The 21,806-nt window shown below is 33.4% G+C and overlaps 3 protein-coding genes across 4 annotated transcripts; 1 reads left to right on the top strand and 2 right to left on the bottom strand.

Annotated features, from left to right (window-relative positions):
• Positions 1–316: 316 nt before the first annotated feature.
• On the bottom strand, positions 317–4,287 carry LOC123907203 (pentatricopeptide repeat-containing protein At5g66520-like). Of its 2 annotated transcripts, XM_045957371.1 has the most exons (3): positions 1,839–4,287; positions 969–1,096; positions 317–493 (listed from the first exon to the last, which is right to left on the bottom strand). In XM_045957371.1, exon 1 carries the CDS (start codon positions 4,232–4,234, stop codon positions 2,390–2,392), a length of 1,845 nt encoding a protein of 614 aa, XP_045813327.1. In that variant the 5' UTR covers positions 4,235–4,287; the 3' UTR covers positions 317–493; positions 969–1,096; positions 1,839–2,389. The 2 variants fall into 2 exon arrangements, with proteins under 2 accessions (XP_045813327.1, XP_045813326.1); XM_045957370.1 differs by having other exon boundaries at positions 317–1,096.
• Positions 4,288–10,231: 5,944 nt separating this feature from the next.
• On the top strand, positions 10,232–13,711 carry LOC123907201 (probable GTP diphosphokinase CRSH, chloroplastic). Its single transcript, XM_045957368.1, has 4 exons — positions 10,232–10,762; positions 11,652–12,584; positions 12,743–13,027; positions 13,279–13,711. The coding sequence occupies exons 1-4, from the start codon at positions 10,385–10,387 to the stop codon at positions 13,411–13,413; spliced, it is 1,731 nt and encodes a 576-aa protein (XP_045813324.1). The 5' UTR covers positions 10,232–10,384; the 3' UTR covers positions 13,414–13,711.
• Positions 13,712–14,086: 375 nt separating this feature from the next.
• Positions 14,087–19,165, bottom strand: LOC123907202 (CBL-interacting serine/threonine-protein kinase 1-like). Its single transcript, XM_045957369.1, has 12 exons — positions 18,626–19,165; positions 18,113–18,175; positions 16,696–16,767; positions 16,509–16,616; positions 16,121–16,201; positions 15,618–15,797; positions 15,301–15,513; positions 15,011–15,118; positions 14,771–14,887; positions 14,600–14,662; positions 14,438–14,512; positions 14,087–14,352 (listed from the first exon to the last, which is right to left on the bottom strand). Exons 1-12 carry the CDS (start codon positions 18,824–18,826, stop codon positions 14,302–14,304), a joined length of 1,332 nt encoding a protein of 443 aa, XP_045813325.1. The 5' UTR covers positions 18,827–19,165; the 3' UTR covers positions 14,087–14,301.
• Positions 19,166–21,806: the final 2,641 nt, after the last annotated feature.

The following is a 21,806-nucleotide window of genomic DNA, read 5'->3' as shown; positions in this document are numbered from 1 at the left end:
AGAATCGCCACAATAAAATTGTTCTCTAATTTTATGCTTCATCCGATGTATTTTTCAAGTTTTGCAAAAGTTAGCCAATCTAGCAAAAACTATCCTTTAAGTGATGTTCAAGGTGGTTTGTTGAAGGTTCCAGAACTACTTCCAGCAATAACATCAATACAGTTAAGCAAATTGAGACTGCATTATTGATGAATCAAAGTAAAAAGGATGTTAGAGAAAAAGGGGTACACAATGAAACACTAATCCAACATAAGCAACTCATTCGATATTTCAGCTGCATAGAATGTAACAAATATCAAGAAGCACAAAATTCATATCTTAGGGAAAATATTTGATTTTTAGATTTCATCTCAGCATGACTAAAAATGCAATTGAATATTTTTTACAATTGAAGCAACCTCACAACATGACACTTGAGTTATGCTCTAGATCTCTGCATAAACCATTGGAACTGGATCTTCATAGAACAATGCATTCTTGATATTGCATAAGCCTGGATAAATGCAGCCAACACCATCATAAAAGAAACCATCCACTTCTTTGAAAGTAGGTCTCTAAAAGTTAATATATTTGAGCTTCAATTAACAAAATTTATAGTGCACTAAAAGATAAACAGGTCTCTAAAAGATGAATAGTTTTTGCGAAAAGGCCAAGTTGTCTTAAACACCAAACTCCATTTAACATTTCTAAGTCTCAACATATTATCTAAAAAAACAATAGTATTATTTTCAAGTGGAAAACATATAGTGTCATGTTCTGTCAGAAATATTTTTTGGAATGAGCCATTTCCAAATCCGATAAGCACCAAGCTTTAAGGGACAACATGCATAACTTATTGCAAATTGACAAACAAAAAAGCACCATAACAGTTCAATGTAGATAGAAAACACAGTAAAGAACAAACAAAAATTGGCAAAAGCATGTTGAATATAGAATAATCATAAGCATTATAGCAGCAAATGCATTACCCATGTGACTTAATAAAATTCACATCAGAAACGAAGCATTGGTATATCTTCGCAGCACAAAACAGAGCCAATGAAATCCTTCTTTGACCATAAATCAAGCCAATATCATAAATGTTGGATGGAGATTGCTGCAAAAATAAAAGAGTGTGAACAATAAGGAGAACAAATGAATGAATTTGGAATGTATCAGACCATGCTTTAAGATTCTCAACAATCAACCCTGAGGTGGGGAGGTGGTCAGATAATTACAGTATAAAGCAACAAAAAGTCTAAAGAAAACATATATACAACTGTCAAAGCTGCAAAATTGCCGGTGATTAGAGAGCAAAGTCACAAAAGATTCTGCTCATTCAGCCTCTCCTATACCTATATATGATGACTCGTGATGGAACAAAGTTACACAAAATATACATAACAACATAGTAGATGTTCACCAAATAAGCTGTCAGTAAGCTAAAAATTAATCTATTATATTCAAAACAATTCTATAAATGGTAACAACTCCTTGAGATAATAATAATTGAAACTTATGCATTTGAATAACTATGAAATTATTATCAGACACTTTGAAATAGTATTGATCCTCATATAATTCTCTGATTGGCCTTCTAATCCTCAATATTTTTCACTAATCATCATTACAGAATGAAGAATTGAAAGCAAATCTCACATTAATGCAGATAGAAAGCACAACATGTATATTGATAGAGTTTTGAAAACTGAAAATTACTATCAAGTACATCACTCCAAATAGCTAATGACAACCATTATTCACAGCTCACACAACTTAAAGGAAGAGTTAGAAAAGAGAAACTTTAAGAAAAGAGAAAACGATATAGGCATAGTAATGGGATAAAGTGCTGCAATTACCTGGCAAGAGCATGAAGGACTCGTTCGTTCACGCTGGTCATCGTCTCCACCTTCTAAGATTCTTTTGCCGATACTAATTTTGATGTTAGTTAGTCTCTATTTAGAAATCTATATTCTTATGCCTCATGTCGATTGAGGATCACACTCCAATATTTAGAAATCTATTTTTCACATCTGTACAAGTACATACGTGAAAAAAAAAAAAAATGTACGGAGTACTTGTACAGATGAAAATGTCATGTTATGTATGTAGTCAAACAAATAATAACATGTATCTAGCAGTAGAATTAATAATTTTTATATCAACTATTTTCTTCTTCTAAAGCGAAGAAAGCATTATGCATTGCAACTAGCAGGGATATAAGAACCAATCATGGAGAACTTTTCTACTGCTAGATACATGTTATTATTTGTTTGACTGCATACATAACATGGCATTTTCATCTGTACTAGTACATAGTACATTTTTTCCCCTTCTGTACAAGTACATACGTGTTAGGATCATTTTTTCCATAAAACAAAGTACTTCATTTTAAGCTTAATATTATTGATTACCAATAGTCTTTACAAGAACATTCTCCATTGCTAAAATGGTGGAAACGGTTCCTGTCTCTTATTATTATATCACAGTCATAAACCTTTGAAATCAGTTTACATGCTTGGTGGCAATCTTTACAAACCCTCAGATTCTTAGTGATTCGAAGAGTTTCTCCTCGTTTACTTTTTAATAAACCATAACCAGTTGCAAGTTTTTCACTATGGTAGAACAATGGATTTTCCCTTTCCTCCTCAACTAGATCATGCAAAACACCATCAGTGTCAGGAACATAACCAACCAACCTGATTGATTCCAACATTTCATCAACTTTGGCATATATTGCTTTAGCTAGAGGATGATCCCTTCCACCTGCAACGAATTCATTAACATTGCCCTCCATTTCAATCATGGAAAACCCTGGTTCCTTTTTCACTCCCCGATCATTCATCAATTTCCTCACACCAATAACTTGTTCCCATTTACCACTACTGGCATATATATTGGCCAGCATTACATAACGTCCACTATTACCAGGCTCTAGTTCAATCACTCTCTTCCCAACCCACTCTCCTAACTCAAGGTTTCCATGTATTTTACAAGCTCCGAGAAGAGCACCCAATACACTAGCATCAGGACTCATTGGCATCTCATCCAATACCTTTTTCGCTTCACCTAGCCTCCCAGTCCGCGCAAGCAAATCAACCATACAACCATAATGCTCCTTAGCCGGCTCAACACCATGAACCTCAGTCATGTAACAAAAGTAATAACGCCCTTCCTCTACCAATCCGGAATGAGCACACGCAGTTAAGACATTAACAAAAGTGATCCTATCAGGGACAACCATTTCTCTTTCCATCTCCCTAAAAAGCTGAATTGCATCCTCTCCTTTCCCGTGCATCGCTAGCCCTCCAATCATACAATTCCACGAAGAAACTCCTTTCTCAGGCAACCCATTAAACACTTGAAACGCCTTCTCCAAACAGCCACACTTACAATACATGTCAATAATAGTCGTAGCAAGCTTCGAGTCCAACTCAATCCCACTCCTCTCAACATATCCATGTATCCACTTCCCTTGCTTCAAAGCTCCAAGTCCCGTACAAGCAGAAACCATACTAGCAGCCACAAACTTATCCAACTCCACCTTCTCCGCCCTCATCCTATTAAACAAATCAAACGCCTCCTTAAAACGATTACTCTGTACAAAACACGCAATCATTGCATTCCAAGAAGCAGAGTTCTTACAATCCATGAGTTCAAAAACACGAAAAGCCTCATCCACATCTCCACATTGAGAGTACCCAGAAATAACAGTAGTCCAAGACACAAAACTTCGTTCAGGCATTTTATCGAACACCTTTCTAGCATCATCCAAAGAACCAAAACTAAAGTAAACATGAATCAAGTTGTTAAGAGCAAAAACATCTGATCCAAATCCAAATTTGATAACATGTGCATGAATCTGTTTTACTTGTTTATGAAGAGAACAACACCTTATGAGAACGGGGAAGGTGAAAGAATTGGGTATGAGTGATTGTTGAAGCATTTGGGAATAGAAGAAAAGAGCATTAAAGGGTGTTTTTGATTGGGATTTGAAAAGGGTGTTATAGAGAAAAGTGTCTGGGTTTGGAATGGTGTTGAAAACTTTGAGAGCGTAGTGGAAATGGTTGTTTTTGGAGCAGATGTTGATGATGCGAGACATGACGTGATTGTCGGTGGAGAGACCAATGCGAATAAGGAGGGAGTGGTGTTGTTTTAGTTCTGTCATGGTTGAACATTTCTCCACCGCACGGAGTATTGGCGTCGGTGGTGGTGGTGGTGGTTGTACCAGACAACAACAACTGATGCTACTCATTCTCAGATTGTTTGTCTTCTATGGTTTGTGAACAGTTAACCAAGGCAAATTTTTCATCCCGCCAAAGTTAACCGTTAAATGTTAAATGTTGGTAACATTTTCTAAAGGTTTTATTTTTTATTTTTTTATTTTTATTTTAATTCAGTATCCCGCCAATGATCGATTAATTTGAGGGGTATAATCCTACCATCCACTTGGAGCAATTAGACTAATTATAAATGTGTAAGAATTTTTCAGTTTTGTTAATGGGATAAAACTTTGATTAATGAAAAATAGTGTTGAGATAAAAAAAAAATAATATTCAAACATAAACAAGATAAATAAAAAACCCTGGTAAACCTAACATATTGAGACTAAAATCATTCTATATAGAGTTGGACGAGTTATTCCATTAAGTGAAGCTATTTGTAGATAAATCAATGTTGACCATTTTATCAACACAAAAATACTTTTATCTAAAAATTTGAGTGACTTTAAAATGACATTTGAGAAAAATGATACATGAAATTCTTCCGCATGTTATGAAGAGTCTAACGAATAATATAAGGTTGTTTGTAAGACAATGTAACAAGTTGCGAATCATTTTCTAGTTAAAGATGATATCAACCATTATCCAAAGTAATTTCAATGGTTAAAATAACTCTCATCATTCAACATTGAAAGCAAAGAAAACACCAATATTAGAAAAGCATAACACAAAAAAGAAAACTAACAAAAACTAAAATTAAAAGAAAACTAACCTCGAAAGACCTCTCATCGAAATATTCATATTTAGCCAGAGCTTTATAGTTATCATTTGCTTGAATCTCAGTAAAAGTAGGTGCATCATCGTAATTATCCATCGCAGCTTCAAAAAGGTTTTTGAGATCTTTTGTCCACATTATAATACATAAAAAATATATGCATAATTACGATAATTATGAAGGGTACATCAATTTACCCTGTTTAAACAATAACAGAATTTTCTTTACAGGGGGCAGGTAAATCGATTTACCTTACCCTGTTAAAATTCGGGTAGGATAATTACGATTTACTCTAAGGGTACATCGATTTACGATAATTACGATTTACTGTGAGGGTACATTGATTTACTGTAAGGGTACATCAATTTACCCTGTTTAAACAAAAACATAATCTTCGTTACAGGGGGCAGGTAAATCGATTGTGGCTTCTTATTGTGGGAGCATTATCAGAACAAAGGGTAGCTTCTTATACCTATGCAGGGGAAGAAACTCTTACCGTTGCTATTTTTTGGTAGACATTTAATCAAAGCATCCATTGTCTTGTTTAGCAGCTAAAGTTCAAGCAATATCTGTTGCAGCACGGACTCATTTTCTCTACTGGTACCAGCATGAGCAGCAGCCTAAAACAATAACTTTCTATGATTAATGCTTAATACACTACAACAAAAATGGGTCTTTAATAGCATTTTTTTTAACTTTTAACAGCGCTTAAAAACGCTATTACTGATACCGCTATTATAAGTCATGAGTGCCTATAATAGCATTTTAAAACGCTATCAATGTGCACTTTTAATAGCGTTTTTCGAAAAAAAGCGGTATCGTAAGTCACATCTTTAATAGCGTGCGCACAAGAACGCTATTGTTACCTGTCAAATAAACACCTTTCATAGCGCCCGTGCCCCCAAAACGCTATTATAGGTCTACTTTTAATAGCGCTTTTCTAAAAAACGCTATTAAAGGTCTTCTCTAAATTTTTTTAAAAAAAAAATCTTTTTTTTATCCAATCTTATCTTATATCTATATATATATATATATATATATATATATATATATATATATATATATATATATATATATATATATAGAAATAAAAAGAACTGCTTCAAAAATAAAATAAACTTAAAAGAGCTACACAGATTTCATTAATCGTAAAATCAAAACACTACATAAGACATTCAAACATTGTACCATACAAAATTTTGGTTAAAAATCTCAAACAATATGAATTAATCATATATATATATATATATATATATATATATATATATATATATATATATATATATATATATATATATATATATATATATATATATATATGTATGTATATATATATATATATATATATATATATATGTATGTATGTTACAAACACTTGTATAATGACAGAAGTTAAGTAGCATGCCACCAATCACAACATCTGCTAAAATTAAGCAGTTAACAACACAAAGAAAAACATAAAAGGAAAAATTGATTGAACTATACGGTACGGACTTTGCAGCACTCAAATTCATCATATATAGGACCTCTATGTTCTGGTCTAAATAATAGGTGTACCGGTTCTTTTTCTTGCCCATATGAATACATCATCCCTGAACGCATCACAAAAATATATCAAAAGATAAACATTTCAATTGATTCAAGCAGAGACTTGCACTAACAGGTATTCCTTATTCCACACACATACAAATTCACAACTATAAAAAATTATATTAGAAATGTGAGACAACACTTAATTATTGGATAATTGGTAGGGTACTTGTGATGAACACAACCGGAGTATTGCATTTAGCTGGGTTATTCTCCAATTCTAATATCTAAATCACCAAGGCAACTTCCAAATGATAAAGAGTTCCACGCTATTCTTTTCCTTTATGTTCACATCATGTAGTGTACTCAAATTAGATAGAAACAAAAATGATTAACAAATTGAACTAAATCTTTTGCAAATCATGCTTTACAAATGTGCTCTATAACTGAACATAAACCAGAACTTAAGCTTGTGATGAACAAGAATGAAATTTTACCTAACATTTTGCATTTGCATTAGAAATTCAAATTGCTCCTTCAAGACATCAATTTGTGAAACTTTCTCCTTGAATGCATTGATTACGGTTTGTATTAACAGCTGAACCTTTGTGATATAAGCTTCTTCATTGATTTGTTCCTGTGAGCAAATTAATATATGAACAAACCACAAATCAATAAAGCAAAAATCCAATGGACAAAAGATGAATTTTAAACCCTCATCAATCATTTTATTACAGGTTATATAACAAGCTCCTAAGATGATACATTCATAATCCACGAGTCAATTTTCCATAATAAAAACATTGATCATATTCCATATGACATTCTTCTACCAATACAAATGTTTAAACCATACATCATGATAATATAACCCCAAAAGTGAGTACTATTTCTACATTAAAATATAAGTTCTAAATGTATACAAATCACATCTAAACATAAAAAGAAGAATCAGAAACAAAAGAAAAGAAATTCAGAAAACAGTAAGCGAATGCGTGAGAAAACTTACTAGAATTATGTTACAGAATTTATTGATAGGACAAAGTCCTAGTAGCGATGTCAACACAGCTGTTTTCAAAATCGAATGCCTACAGATGAAAATCTTGATTGGACGGGTTGGATTTGGCATAACTTTGTACCACCTTCATTATCTTTTGTAGTTTGGCACTGCTTTCAAAACCGAATGCCTACGGATCAAAATCTTATGAAGCGGGGCTGTGTTGTTGTCTCTGCCTGTGACCTCTGCCTATCTCAATCAGAAACAACGCCTTATTTGTTTCTCACGTGCAGCTTCGCGAATAATTTATGGAATTTGCTAGGGTCGATTCATAGATCCAGTTTAATTGCAGTAGTTTTCATTCGATATTTGAAAGTTTGGACGAAAATTGGAGTGTTTTCCTTACCAACACTGCTACGGGCGCAGTTCTTCATGTTTTCCATTCCATTTGGTTGGCAAGAAATGGCACTCGCTTCAGCAACACAAAGATAACTATGTACGCTGCACAATCGAAAATTCTAACGGCAAGCAATCTAAGCGCGACATTGGCTCCCGGGCTGTCAAACGCAGCAGAAAATGCAATTCTGCAGAAGTTCCAGCTTGCGCCCAGGCCAGCAGCTGCATCATCGAACAAATTGGTGTTTTGGCGGTCTCCAATCTTAGGATGGATGATGGAAAATACAGATGGATCTGTAACGAATGTCTCGGCTGCTTGTGTCGGACTGTTTCGCGACCACACAACAAGGTTTAGGCAAATTCACAACTTGTAAAGCATGATAAGAAATCAAACATGGTAGGCATAGTCTTATCCTCCATTCAATTTGATTTCAAATTATTTTTTTCTAGAGTTCTAATTCTAATATATATATATGAAATATATTCTTTGTTAATATAAAGTTCAGTACATTCAAATTGGGATAGGCATAATAGGTCCACTAATCCAAATATGAAAAATAACCAAGTAACAAACCACAAATACAAAACAATTGCTTTAAACCGTAAATTAATTGTACTAACAAACCACAAACACAAACCAAACACCTAAAACCCTAAATCAATTGTAGTAACATACCACAAAGCAAGCAAAAGTGAAGGAAGAAGAGGCAACCTGCAGTAGTCAGAGCTAAAAAATTGAAAGAAATCTGCAATTGAACATAGGGCTCAACATCAAATTTCTGCAACTCAGGTAAAATTGAAAAGTGAAAACAAGGATGAACATAAACGAAAGAAGAAAGAAATTGATCAAAGGAATGACCTGTTTCGTATAATTGTTCGCATCGAGGGAGAAGGGAGGCGTAGCCGTTGATAACAAAAACAGAGTGGATGAAAATTCGAGTACCGTGTTGCTATTTTTAGAATTTATGAGTTCTGGGTTCAATTGATTTTTCTTTTAGGGTTCAAGGAGGGAAACGATGGAGAGAAGGAGGTTTCTAGGGTTCAGGTGAGTTTAACTGAGAAAAGATAGTTTATGAGTTCGACGGAGAGGACAAAGGTTTATAGGGTTTAAGTGATCGAACTGCTGAGGAAGAGAAGAAGAAAGATGAGTTCGATAGAGAGAAGAAGGTGACTTGACTTTGATGAAACGCGTGATGTGTTTGTGAATTTTGCGTGATTTTGTTTGTTACATATTTATTTTTATTTGATAAAGAATCCTATAATAACGCTTAACAAAAAGCGCTAACAAAGGACCACCTCTTTAATAGCGTTTATCCACAAAGCGATATTAAATGCTTCCGTTATTTTTCAGTTAGCACCCTATAATAGCGTTTGTTCAAAAAGCGCTATTATAAATTGTGTCTATAATAGCGCCCGACCCAAAAACGCTGTTATAAGTCGCTGGGTGTAATTTTTAATAGCGTTTTACATAAAAGCGCTATTAAATTGGCGCTATTATATGTCAAAATTGTAGTAGTGATAAAAAAGGAAAAAATTATAAGCAGAGAACATTACCCTTACCTTATCTTCAGATAATATTTCTTTCAGCAAATGCTCATTCTCCTTACCTCTACTAGCATCACCAGCAGATTGTTTGTCTCTTATGGTTTGTGAACAGTTAAACAAGACAATTTCTACATCCCGCCAAAGTTAACCATTAAATGTTGGTAACATTTTCTAATGTTTTATTTTTTATTTTAATTTTAATTCAATATCCTGTCAATCATCGATTAATCTGAGAGATATAATCCTACCGTCCACTTGGGGCAACTAGACTAATATTAAATGTGTAAGAATTTCTTTGACTCGTTAAAAATCTTACAAAGGAAAACATAATGAGATAAAATTTTGATGAATGAATACATAATGAGTTGCATTTAGTCCGAAAAATTAAAGAAGGATGCCACAAGATTTCTTTGATTTTAGGAGCTTGAGCAGATGAATCTTCATATTAAAAACTTTAAGAATCACAAATTCTTTCATGTTACGGGTAACAAAAAAAATGTTAGTGAAACATTAGAAATAATATTCTATAATCGATAACAAGTTAGAACTCTGAAATCTATGTTCTTATTATGAAACTTGCAACTAGTCATGCAAAATCAAATAGTGTTAAAATTTTTAATAATGACACAACAAACTTACACTAGTCAAACTAAAACATTTTTTATAAAAAAAATATTAAAGACTTTATTAAAAAAAAATAATTTAATTTAATTTTGAAAGCAATTTAAATAAGGTAGGAAAGTATGGCCCACTTAGAAGAAGAGAGAACCAATCAAAACTGAATTAGAAACCGCAACGACAAGATCAAGTTTCATCCACAAATATTGCTGTTTCTTTCTAGTCATTTGTCACCACCACCAACAACAACAACAACACATTTCATTTCATTTCATTTCATTTCATTCAATCATCAATGTGAAAAAACCAAACCAAACCACAATGGAACTCTTACACTTACACGCTTCCGATTTCCCAACTCGCCACCATTCTCTTTCCAAACCCACCACCACCGCTCACCACCGTCTACTCTCCCTCTTCTTCCCCAACCGACCAACCCGAGTCACCGCCCTCCGCTCGTCCTCTCCTAAAGCCTGTGCGGTTGAAGTTCCCGGTGGAGGAAAGATGGTTATAGAACTCGTCGGTGCTTTCAATGATTTAACGGATAGGATGAAAGTGTTGTCAACGAGTTCTTCTGGTCTTCTCTTCAAATCATTGAAATTTTCCATTCCTGTTCTTCAAAGCTCCCCTCTTACTCCTGATGGTCGTTCTCCTCTTTCCAAAGCCTTATCCATTGCCATGCTTCTTGCTGATCTTCAGGTATTCTACTTTTCTCGTTTTCACTCACTTTTACTTTCATTCATTTTCAGGTATAGTATATAATTTAGGCAAAATGCATCTATAGCTAGGTCCTTTAAGTTTTACCTTTGTATCAGATAGGTCCTTTAAGTTTTTTAAGTATCAGATAATTAAGTTTTACGTTTGTATCATATAGATCCCTTACAACGAAGTGATTAACGAGTTCTTTGTAAGACGAATTGTTCGAGAGAACCCGAGTTCGATTCTGGTTTATTGACACTTTTATCTTGAAGTGACATTTAGAGAAATGAAGATAGTAGTATTGTTTATTTAGTCTAAGTTTGGATTAGTTTATAGTTTTATTAATGCTTCTTGATTGAGATAAGTAGTTGACCTTAACTAATAAAAAATGGAAAACTTTAGAAGGTTGTTGATGGATAATGTTAGATACTAATAGATATTGAAGGTTACACAATAGATAAGTAGTTGACATAAGTGTATTTTTTGTTCCACTTTTGGAGGAAGCAAAGTTGGTTTCAGAGATATATAATTGATTTTGACATGTTTGGATGTTCTCGGATAGAATTTATTTTGCCTCCGTGATTGATTCTAACTTGAAGTTAGAATTTGAAGTTTTTGCCTCTAGAAGCCTCAAATTTACTATTCAACTAACTTTTATATGAATATGTTCGACTATAAATTACCTCGGAATCAATTTTAAATGAATGTATATAAGACGATTTCAACTTATTACTTAAAAAAAAAAGTCACTGTAAAATCATCCCTAGCTTTATTTTCGTTAAGTTTTTTTTTTATCCAAACAAAGTCTTACTGCAAATACTAGAAGCTCACTTTGAGTATCATAATTTCATTGCCGTTTATTGTTTCTTTATAGTAAATGTGATTGCAGATGGATGCAGAAGTTATATCTGCTGGAATATTGAGAGAGGTGTTGGAAGTAAGTGAGTTAAGTCTACATGAAATTCGAAGTCAGATAGGTTCTGCTACTGCTCATTTGGTTCACGAGAGTATGCGTGTTAAGAACTTTGCATCTAGAGTTGATGTTCTGGATGATCATAACGCTGCTGCTTTGAGAAAGTTCTGTCTAACTTACTATGACATCAGGGCTTTGATTTTGGACTTGGCTTTGAAGCTTGACATGATGAGGCATCTTGGTCATCTTCCACGGTATCAGCAGCAGATCATTTCTCTGCAAGTTATGAAAATATATGCTCCTCTTGCTCATGCTGTGGGAACTACCTACATATCACTTGAATTGGAAGATCTCTCATTTCAGTATTTGTTTCCTTATTCATATCTTTATGTGGATACATGGTTGAGAAGTCAAGAGTCAGGAGGTATATCTCTTATTGATTCATACAAGGACAACCTGCTTCAGTCACTAAAAGCCGACCCCTTACTCGCAGAATTGGTGGATGATATCTCAGTTAAAGGTCGCTATAAAAGTCGTTACAGCACAATGAAGAAGCTCTTAAAGGATGGTCGGAGGCCAGAAGATGTAAACGACGTGCTTGGGCTACGGGTGGTGTTGAATCCTAAGCCTGGAGATAATGCATTGGAAGCTGGAGAGAAAGCATGCTACAGAGCTCACGAAATCATCCAATCGATGTGGAAAGAAATCCCTTCTCGGACTAAAGATTATATTGCTAGGCCAAAAGGGAATGGATACAAAAGTTTGCATATGGCCGTGGATGTAAGTGACATTGCGAGGACTAGACCTTTGATGGAAATACAGATAAGAACAACTGAGATGGATAGGTTAGCTATTGGTGGAATGGCATCTCATTCATTATACAAGGCTGGTCTTACTGATCCTGAGGAGGTTAGTGTTTTCTTTGAACTTATCTGTATTCATTCATCTTCGTAAGAAAATTTACTTTTTGAGTCTGTGTGAAAAGCTTATCTGGGATTTGTATACCATCTAGACCTAACTCCTAAAAGAAGGAAATTGACATTTATTGTTTTGTTTTTGATACCCAGGCAAAGCGTTTGAAGACCATCATGCTGGCCGCAGCTGAACTGGCTGCTTTGCGCCTTAAAGATTTTCCAAGTGCAAATCATAAAGGGATCGAGTTTGATGAGAGAGATAGAGTATTTCGCCTTCTTGACAAGAACGGAGATGGTAAAATAAGCATTGAGGAACTTACAGAGGTGATAGAGGAGCTTGGTGCACCAGGAGAAGATGCGCATGACATGATGCTGCTTCTTGACTCGAACAGTGACGGCTCCCTCAGCTCTGATGAATTCCAGATGTTCCAAAAACAGGTGATTTGATGTCTTGTCAAGGACAGATTGATATTTGATGGTCGGTTCAAACTGACTAGATTTTGCCTTGCACGCCTGATTGCTGTTGATTTATGATATGATGATGTGTGTATATTAACTCTGCATTTATGAAGACATTGATGTGTCTTTCTACAATAGATAACACCTTCTGTTCCTTTCTATTACAATAAAATGTTAGCCGAATGAATCTTCTGTCTCTTTTGTAACTCTAGTGGTATTTGGTTTTGTAGGTTGAGATGGTGCGTAATTTAGAGGACAGAGATGATGAATACAAGAAAATATTGGATGAGAAACTTCATATGGAAGATGACAGTGGTTTAATTCAGGTATATAATAAGGAGTTCGGAAACAGGCTTGTAAGCTAGTGATGTATCTATTTGAAACGAACAAAACATTCATTTTACTTCACTTGTCATGAACGATTTGCTTTCCACGGAAGCACCCTCCAAAAAGAAAAAAGGGAAGGTCCATATGTAAAGAGGTATATTTTCCTTGTAAATTATGGATGAACCCTCACCCATTGATGCTCACTTAGATAATCTATTATGGATGAACCCTCAACCTATCCTCAAAGGAAGTGAAAACAGTCATTAGCTAGAACCATATGTAAAGAGGTATATTTTGATTGTAAATTAAAATGGCACAGTGAAATTCTATTGATCATGTAATTCTCTCAAAATATTGTCTCTACTTATTATTATTATTTTATAATTCAATGCCATCTTTGAAATCTAGATGCAAAGAAGAGAGAAAAGTTAACTGTCAATGCAGTAGAATATGAATATAAGTTTGGTCACACTCATTGATGCCAGAAGGCTAATTTGATGCACATATTTTAAAAGCACTCATTTGTGTTGAAATAAAACTTTGCTTGTATCGCAATCATATCATATTGAACTGTCTGAGTGTGCAATCTAACTTTTATGAGATGCTAGTTGATTATCCAAAGTTTTAGTTTATCCTTATTTAATAATTTGGTTCAGAGATGAAATTCCATGATAAACAATAGCCCTGGAAAACAACACTGAAGCTGTGAAGTTGCAAGGCAAGATACCCAATTTCATGCTCAATAAAACTTATTTTTACATAGTGATGTTTGAGGTCCAACTATTTAATTGATTGCTAAATTCAAAACTGGTGCTATTACTATAATAGTATCTCTCACAAGTCACAAAGGCCAATGAGATCAGTAAATGCTATAATTTTGATATGTCATTCCAAATATGACCCTACAACTTTCACTTCTGAGCTCACTAGTGCTTTCCTTGGGGAACACTCAAATCATTTAATAACTTCTTGCATAACTGCACCACATGAAAAATATAGACATCAGCATCTGATATCATATTAGGATATAACTGGTGTGTGTGAGAGAGCAGGTTTAGGTACCTGTCTATATATAGAGGCATCTCCATGACACTTCCTTAATTCTACTACATACAATGATGAACTTATTTCAAAAACCTGTTATATTTTAAGAGGTAAAGTTAGTTTCTTAATGTGTGCAAACTATGCAGATATTAATAAGATGCAAGATGAAACATCCATTACCTCTATTGTCACCGAGAGGTTGCCAAGAGTTTTATGCTCTTTGTTCTCTTGTGTTACTTTCATCTGAAATATTGATATTATATTTAATTATCGGCCAAACGAAAATGAGTTTTTATATGCAGTTTGTAGCAAATAGAAGTAGCTTTTCTAAACATTAGCAATAGTACTAACTTTGCCATTTTTCTTTTGAACTCTAAATTCCATTTCTGCCGCAGAATTTTCAATATTTGCCATCAGATCTTTGGCTGAAAGATTAGCTGTAAACCTTATCTTCCTCTCAGATACATCCTGTTAACTCAAACGACATTGTATGCGAAAAATGAGTGAGTTTTCCTTAGAAAGTAATGAAAAATTGTGCTCAAAATATGTATCAATGAAAATTTCCTGCTAACTAGTAGCTTCAATTCTCACCTCATTCTCAAAAAAGCCAGAGAGGTCTAGGCATGAAGACATCCCTATCAACTGAAATGCATTCATACGGATCGGCGATTCTAAACTCCTTTTTTCTTCTTCATGTGACTATTACCAAGGAAAAATAGTATAGGGTTACAATAGAGGAAAAAGGCAAAGTTGAAACTCAAAAGAAGTTGCATTCCAGATATAGTGCATATTTATTTAACTTTCGCCAAAATCACAGCGATACACTATGATTTTGCCAAACTCAACACCATGGACACACAGCTGGTAGTTCAAAAGTATACCAATTCATGGGCGGAAAAGGCTTGATCGTCAACATATACATCCTCCTCCTCATCCTCAGGATCTGCTTGATTATATCCTTCCTTGAACCACAAATCTTCTTTGATCCCTGCCATTGTTATTCTAGTTTGAGGGTTTGGATCAAGAATCCTCTTTATAATATTTTGTGCACCAGGTGATAACCATTTTGGCATTTGAAAATCTCCTTTCAAAACCTGTTATCTCCACGAAAAAAATAAAATAATCAAGAACAAATTTATTAAACTACTATGCTAGGCCTATCCATGTAAAAGGAGAATTTGCAACATCTGAATTATACCTTCTGATAGAGTACTGCAAGATTTCTATCATCAAAAGGAAGGTATCCTGCTAGGATTACATACAAGATAACACCACATGCCCATACATCTGATGATGCACCATTATAGCCTCTATTAGCAAGAATCTCTGGTGCAACATAATTTGGACTTCCACATGTTGTATGCAGCAACCCATCTGCCTACACATTTCTGATCAGTTATTATCACATAAGCTAATAACCAAACTGATATAGATCGAACAGTCATTTTGGTCCTTAAATGTGTTTTTTGTTAGTCATTTTAGTATTCAAATGTGTTTTTCGTTAATCAGTATAGTCCTTGAACATGTCTTCCATTAGTCAGTAAAAAATGACTAATAAAAGAGACACTTAGGCATGCGTTTTGTGATTTCGAATTATTCAGAGACTATAGTCACAATGCCTCACACACATTTAAGTACTAAATTGACCATGGACTTAAATATTATATTTTGCATTTTGGTGTGGTTCAAAGCATGTCTTACCCTAAACTGTTGGGGTAAAGCACTAAGGCCAAAATCAGTTATCTTTAGATTCCCTTTGACATCCACAAGTACATTCTCAAGCTGCAAAAAAGATAGCATCATCAAGTAAGTAGTGCAATTTCAACTTCAACTCAACAATCCCTGAATCAGTTCACAAAAAAACAAAATCCTGTTTGAATAAACAACTTAAATAAACGCTTATAGCATAAACACTTGTCATAAGTTTTTTCACAAGATATCGCAGAGGACTTGTGAAAATAGCTAAAAACAGTTTATGCCAATTTCATAAGTTGTTTTCATAATTTTTGGAATAGTCTCACAAGTCACAAGTACTTATGTTATGTCAATAAATAAGCTCAAATAAGTCAAACAAGCCCAAAGAATGAACCTTGAGATCCCTATGGAAGACACCTTTACTGTGGCAGTGGCTGACACCATCAATCAATTGCTGGAACAACTTTCTACCTTCACCTTCTGTAAGTTTACCCTTGGATGCCTATGAATACAATTAACCTCATTAAATGTCATTAACTGAATCACACACATGACATCAACAACAAGCAAATGATACTTACAATTTTGTCAAATAACTCCTCTCCAGTCACATACTCAAGTACCATGTAAATTTTTGTTTTACTAGCCAAGACCTACATAATTATGATCATAATATATAATCAGAAACATCAATTATACAAATTAATCATACAAATGCAAGTTGGTAACACAATTGAGAAACTTGATAGTGTTCATAATTCATGGAGGGACCGTTATAACATGGTTATGCATTAATTAGTTCATAGAGGGCCATCCAATATTTTATTTTCAACTTTTTTTTTTCCTATTTGTTCAAGAGAAAATAATAAACGATCATTTTCGTTCTCAAATATTTGAGACGTTATTATAGTTTATGGATTTATCGAAATTACAAAAATATATGTGAGTGTATCTTCTATTAGTAATTTTTTAAGTAAATTGATTAATGAAAAAACATTTTTTAGGATAAAATTGACACACTAAAAAATGTTTTAGTTATTTTGGAATGAAAGTAAGCATGATATGAATGAAGGCATAATTTGAATGATTGAATAGTACATATGGATTATAAGGTGTAGTGCACGCAAGAATTGATACTAAATTATGGGTTAGAATAGAACCACACAAAGTAACAAGTAACGTCAAAATAATGTTAAACACGACATCCTAAATGGTTGAACTGTTTGTTAGAAACCAAAGTTGGATGATTCCTAACGTGATTTTATTTGATTGGTTTTGCTCACGCTGTTTCCTCATGGGATGGGATAAACGCCATCATAATATTTATTCATAATCATAATAATAAAGTGCAGAACTTAGTAATTAAATTTATCAAAAAAGACATAGACTACCACCAAACTGTTCCTAACTAGGTTTGATTAATATATGTAACAAAATCATCGCCTTTAAATGATGGTCCCCTAAGTATAAAATTTAGGTAAAAAAAAATTCCTTGACCCAAAAAAAAAAAAAACTTCAATCTTCAAATATTGAATTATTTTTTTCATTTTTTCTATCTACGATTGATCTGATGATCGAATCTGGTACTTTTAACATACTAACTAACTTTTCACCACTAAATCAAACGTAATGGCTATGCTGAATTATTTTAATCACATAATATATTTTAATTGGTGTGACAAAGTGCATAAAATATAGATTTTGTGGACCAACAACCGACCTGTTATTAATAACTGCGAAATCAGAATCAGATAATGAGTTGGGGATTAACTTTTTTTTTCATACCATGACATTTATAAATGTGACAGATTTATAAATATAAAACTTTGGCTCGTGTTCAGTGTTCTCAATAAAATAAACATCTCATTTCCTATCACATGTGATGATCTCCTTCTCAATAATCTCATGAGTAATTTTATTAATTAAATAAAATTAGTCCATAGTGCATTTGGGTTACCAGCTATATGCATAATATTTGAGAGATGATGGCATAATTACCTCGTATAATTTAACAACGTTGGGATGCCTTAGGAGCTTTAAGGCACATATTTCTCTCTTTATCTGCAATTTCACACACATTATTTATTAGATAAATTAAATACTTAAAAAACTATATATGATCTCATAATTCTTTTTTGTACAAATAATTACTATTATTTAAAAATTAATATAAGGAGTAAATGAAATTCTACATGGAGCTGTAACCAAATCCTTGAATTGAATCTTTACACACAAAAAAACATTAGATTATTTTACAAAAGTCGGTTTACTCCTTAACAGACCTGACATTTGGTGGACCGGATACATCCGACCAAGTTACTAGACCTAATATGAAGACAAAACGTCTATCGACATTTGGTGGACCGGATACACCTGTGGACCGGATATATCCGACTCCGTCACTAGGCTGATCATCGAGGTTAAGTACGAGGTTAAGTGAGCTCGATGACCAACCTACAAAACAGGGGAAAATGAATGAAAGAGAAGAAAAATGCAGCAATTGAAACAAACCTGGTTGGTGATATTGAGATCAATGATTTTGTTCTTGTCAATAATCTTAATAGCATAAGGTTGTTTAGAATCAGTGTTCCTAGCAAATTTAACTTTACCGAAATTGCCCTCACCAAGAATCCTACCCAACTCATATTTCCCAAGTCTCACTACTTCTTCTTTACCATGCAACTGCTTCTTCCCAAGGTTCAATATCACCATTTTTTGTTGTTCTTAGGAAAAATGGATGAACAATTGAAACACCCTTTTGAACAAAACGTAGAAAAACAATTAGAGACAATTGTCGTTTTCTTTAGTTACAATGAATCCCGTGGCTCTGCTTTTCACTTTTCCAATGTGTAACGCATGACTTAGTAGATGGATAGGTAGATAAGAGAACGGTTGAGAAATTATATAGCAACAGTTTCTGATTTTTCTATAAACTATGGAAAAGAAAATGAAGTTTTGAAATTGATGGAGATTGAAAAACAATGGTACACCATTCTATATGCATCTTAGTTTTCAGCCACTCTCTTATAAATACTTCCAAATCTTAGTGTTGAGTCACCTTTATGTTTCTTATTTTATTTTAACTTTTTGTTAAACCTCCGGTTCTCAAGAAAAGAAGATCCAATAATTTGGAGTTTAGCCACGAAGTAAGTAAAGTCTAGGCAAAACACTGTTCAATCCAAAAATCGAACTTAGATTTTTGTTATTTTATTATTTTTAAGAAAAAATTCATTTTTATAAATTCATTGAATAAATAATGTATCTAAAATCTAAATACATGCATTTGTTATTTAATGGATTTAAAATACATTGATTATCTCAACCAATAAAATACATTGATTATTTAATACATTTTTTTAAAAATTATTTTTTTCTTCTTATTATACATATTCTTTTGATTTTCTTGGGTTGAATAGTGTATCTTCTACACAAAATTTGCACTAAAAAATTTAATACTGTTACATTTTTAAGATTAAATTCGAACTCAAATTTTCAAGTAAACTGAAAGAGGTTTTTTACCATTTGTTTCAACTTTCAAGTGCTACTAATCCTCTAAAACTCAGTTATTGTTGTTTTGAAACATAATCATAAAAAAAAAAGTTAAAATCTTAGAATCGAGAGTTGGGTCTAACTCATTTTATAAAACCAGCTTGTAAGGTGAGGATTGCCTCTTGCTTATAAACATCCATTCAGGCCATCTCGCAACCGATGTGAGATTCTTAACACACCCCCTCACGCCCAGTACTATTGGGCTTGGTGCGTGGATATAAACGGTGGGTGGTCCGATAGCGGAAACCTGATAACAGGTGGCCCAACGGATCGTGGAGAGGCTCTGATACCATCTTAGAATTGAGAGTTGACCTAACTCATCCTTACAAAACCGGCTTGTAAGGTGAGGATTGTCTCTTACTTATAAACATTCATTCATTCCATCTCACAACCGATGTGAGACTCTTAAGATAAAATGTAGGTTGTACCACGTATTTGATTATTTTTTTTTTGAGTAAATCACGTATTTGATTTAAAAAAGGTGTATCACGAATTTGGATTTTAGTGGGGAAGGCTAAAAAGATGATGACATATTATTATTTTTTTCATCTCGCAATTGATAATTGTTCAATTTTTTGGTCAAGATAATAAGTGGTGATGATGATAAAAGATGTTGTTCCAGAATGATAATTGTTCAAAAAATAAATTGATAATTTTAGAAATTCTTAACCTTAATTTTTCGAAAATGTTTGGGTTAACCTTAAAACAAACACACTTTAAGACTGTAATAAAAAAAAAAAAAACACTTTAAGACAAAGCCTTTAAGTATAGTGTAATATAATATTTTTGTTTTTATAATCATGATATTTTTATATTTTTACAAAAACAAACTTAGTGCATTTCATTTATAATAATAATAGTTTCAATACAAGATGGACAATAATTAAAGACTCGGGGACTAGTCATAAAACCAGATGTTTGGGCTAACTCATGAGCTACTCGGGTTGCTTCTCTCCTAACATAACTGACCTTACAGTTCTGATTCATGTTTATTAAGTTGCGGCACATGTCAATAATCTTGCCAAACTCGTGTTATTCCTAGAATTTGTTATGATAGCATGCACAACTTGTATGCAGTCGATTTCAATATGGACCATTGACATATGAGAGTTTTGAATCCATCACATTGCTTCCAATAACCACACTGCTCCTGCCTCTGCAACTTCTGGTTTACCATCGAATATTTCTTCGTGAAGGCTTGTACGAATCTCTCCTGTGCATCACGAATACATGCCCCTACGCCGTAACATCACCATTCAATTCATCCATCATCTCGAACAACATGGGAACGATGCCTATAGCATTGGTTGTATACTCATGAACCTGTTGGCATAAGGATGATTCTTTCCACACTTCTTGCGATGCTACGCACCCGGAAAAAAAAAAAAACAGTGTCATTCATTTCCCTCGTAACTTGCACAAAGGGGACATTTGTTATCACATTGTACACTTTTTTGTGTTAGTCTGCTACGTACCGGTAAACATTCTCTTTGAGATGATTATTATTGACAACATTTTCCATTAGCTGATAGTAAGCAGATCGCATAATGTTATTTTTATAAAATATCTAATAAATATATATATTTAGATGAAAAAACCTATATGAAATAGGAAAGAAAAAAAGAACTTATAATTTCAAACATTTTTGTCAAGTAATGTGGTGAGAAATTCACCGCTTTAAATAAATAAAGAATTTCGAGTTGTACCAAGAAAAAAATAAAGAATTTCGAGTTTGACGTGATATTTCTACTAATTGAGATATATATATAGACTAATCGCATTATTTATTTTTTATTAAGTAATTTAGTAGCTAAAATTTTATTTTTTTAAATAAAATAATAAAAATATCAGAGTTTAAATTTCAATCGCTGAATTTTATATCTCAACCAACTAAATTATGCTTAAGCATACAATTGCACACTCTTTTTGTATAGCATAGCAGTATTTAATAAGTTACTCGTTTCCCTTGAAATTGAATGCAATCTAAAATTAATTTATTTTTGCACGGGACCCTCAGCTGAGATACTTCCTTCCTTCCTTCCTTGTCGCAGCGTCCACAAAGGGAAGTTTCTTTGTCTTTTGACCTTAATTTCCCATTTTCTCAAATCTTAATATTTTGTTGCAAACTTCAAATCATCTCAAG

The sequence above is a fragment of the Trifolium pratense genome, linkage group LG2 (genome assembly GCF_020283565.1).
Source record: "Trifolium pratense cultivar HEN17-A07 linkage group LG2, ARS_RC_1.1, whole genome shotgun sequence".
NCBI classification, from domain to species: domain Eukaryota; kingdom Viridiplantae; phylum Streptophyta; class Magnoliopsida; order Fabales; family Fabaceae; genus Trifolium; species Trifolium pratense.
Note: the sequence above shows the minus strand (reverse complement) of the source record. Positions and strands in the feature narration are given on the sequence as shown.

Bases quoted from the DNA above. Each gene is read 5' to 3' on its own strand.
- LOC123907201 (XM_045957368.1), top strand. From the start codon at position 10,385: ATGGAACTCTTACACTTACACGCTTCCGATTTCCCAACTCGCCACCAT. The intron at 12,585-12,742 runs GTTAGTGTTTTC...TTTGATACCCAG, and splicing joins GTCTTACTGATCCTGAGGAG to GCAAAGCGTTTGAAGACCAT. The intron at 13,028-13,278 runs GTGATTTGATGT...TTGGTTTTGTAG, and splicing joins TCCAGATGTTCCAAAAACAG to GTTGAGATGGTGCGTAATTT.
- LOC123907202 (XM_045957369.1), bottom strand. From the start codon at position 18,826: ATGGTGATATTGAACCTTGGGAAGAAGCAGTTGCATGGTAAAGAAGAA. The intron at 18,176-18,625 runs GTTTGTTTCAAT...GTGAAATTGCAG, and splicing joins ATCTCAATATCACCAACCAG to ATAAAGAGAGAAATATGTGC. The intron at 15,798-16,120 runs GTAAGACATGCT...AGAAATGTGTAG, and splicing joins CTTTACCCCAACAGTTTAGG to GCAGATGGGTTGCTGCATAC.
- LOC123907203 (XM_045957370.1), bottom strand. From the start codon at position 4,234: ATGAGTAGCATCAGTTGTTGTTGTCTGGTACAACCACCACCACCACCA.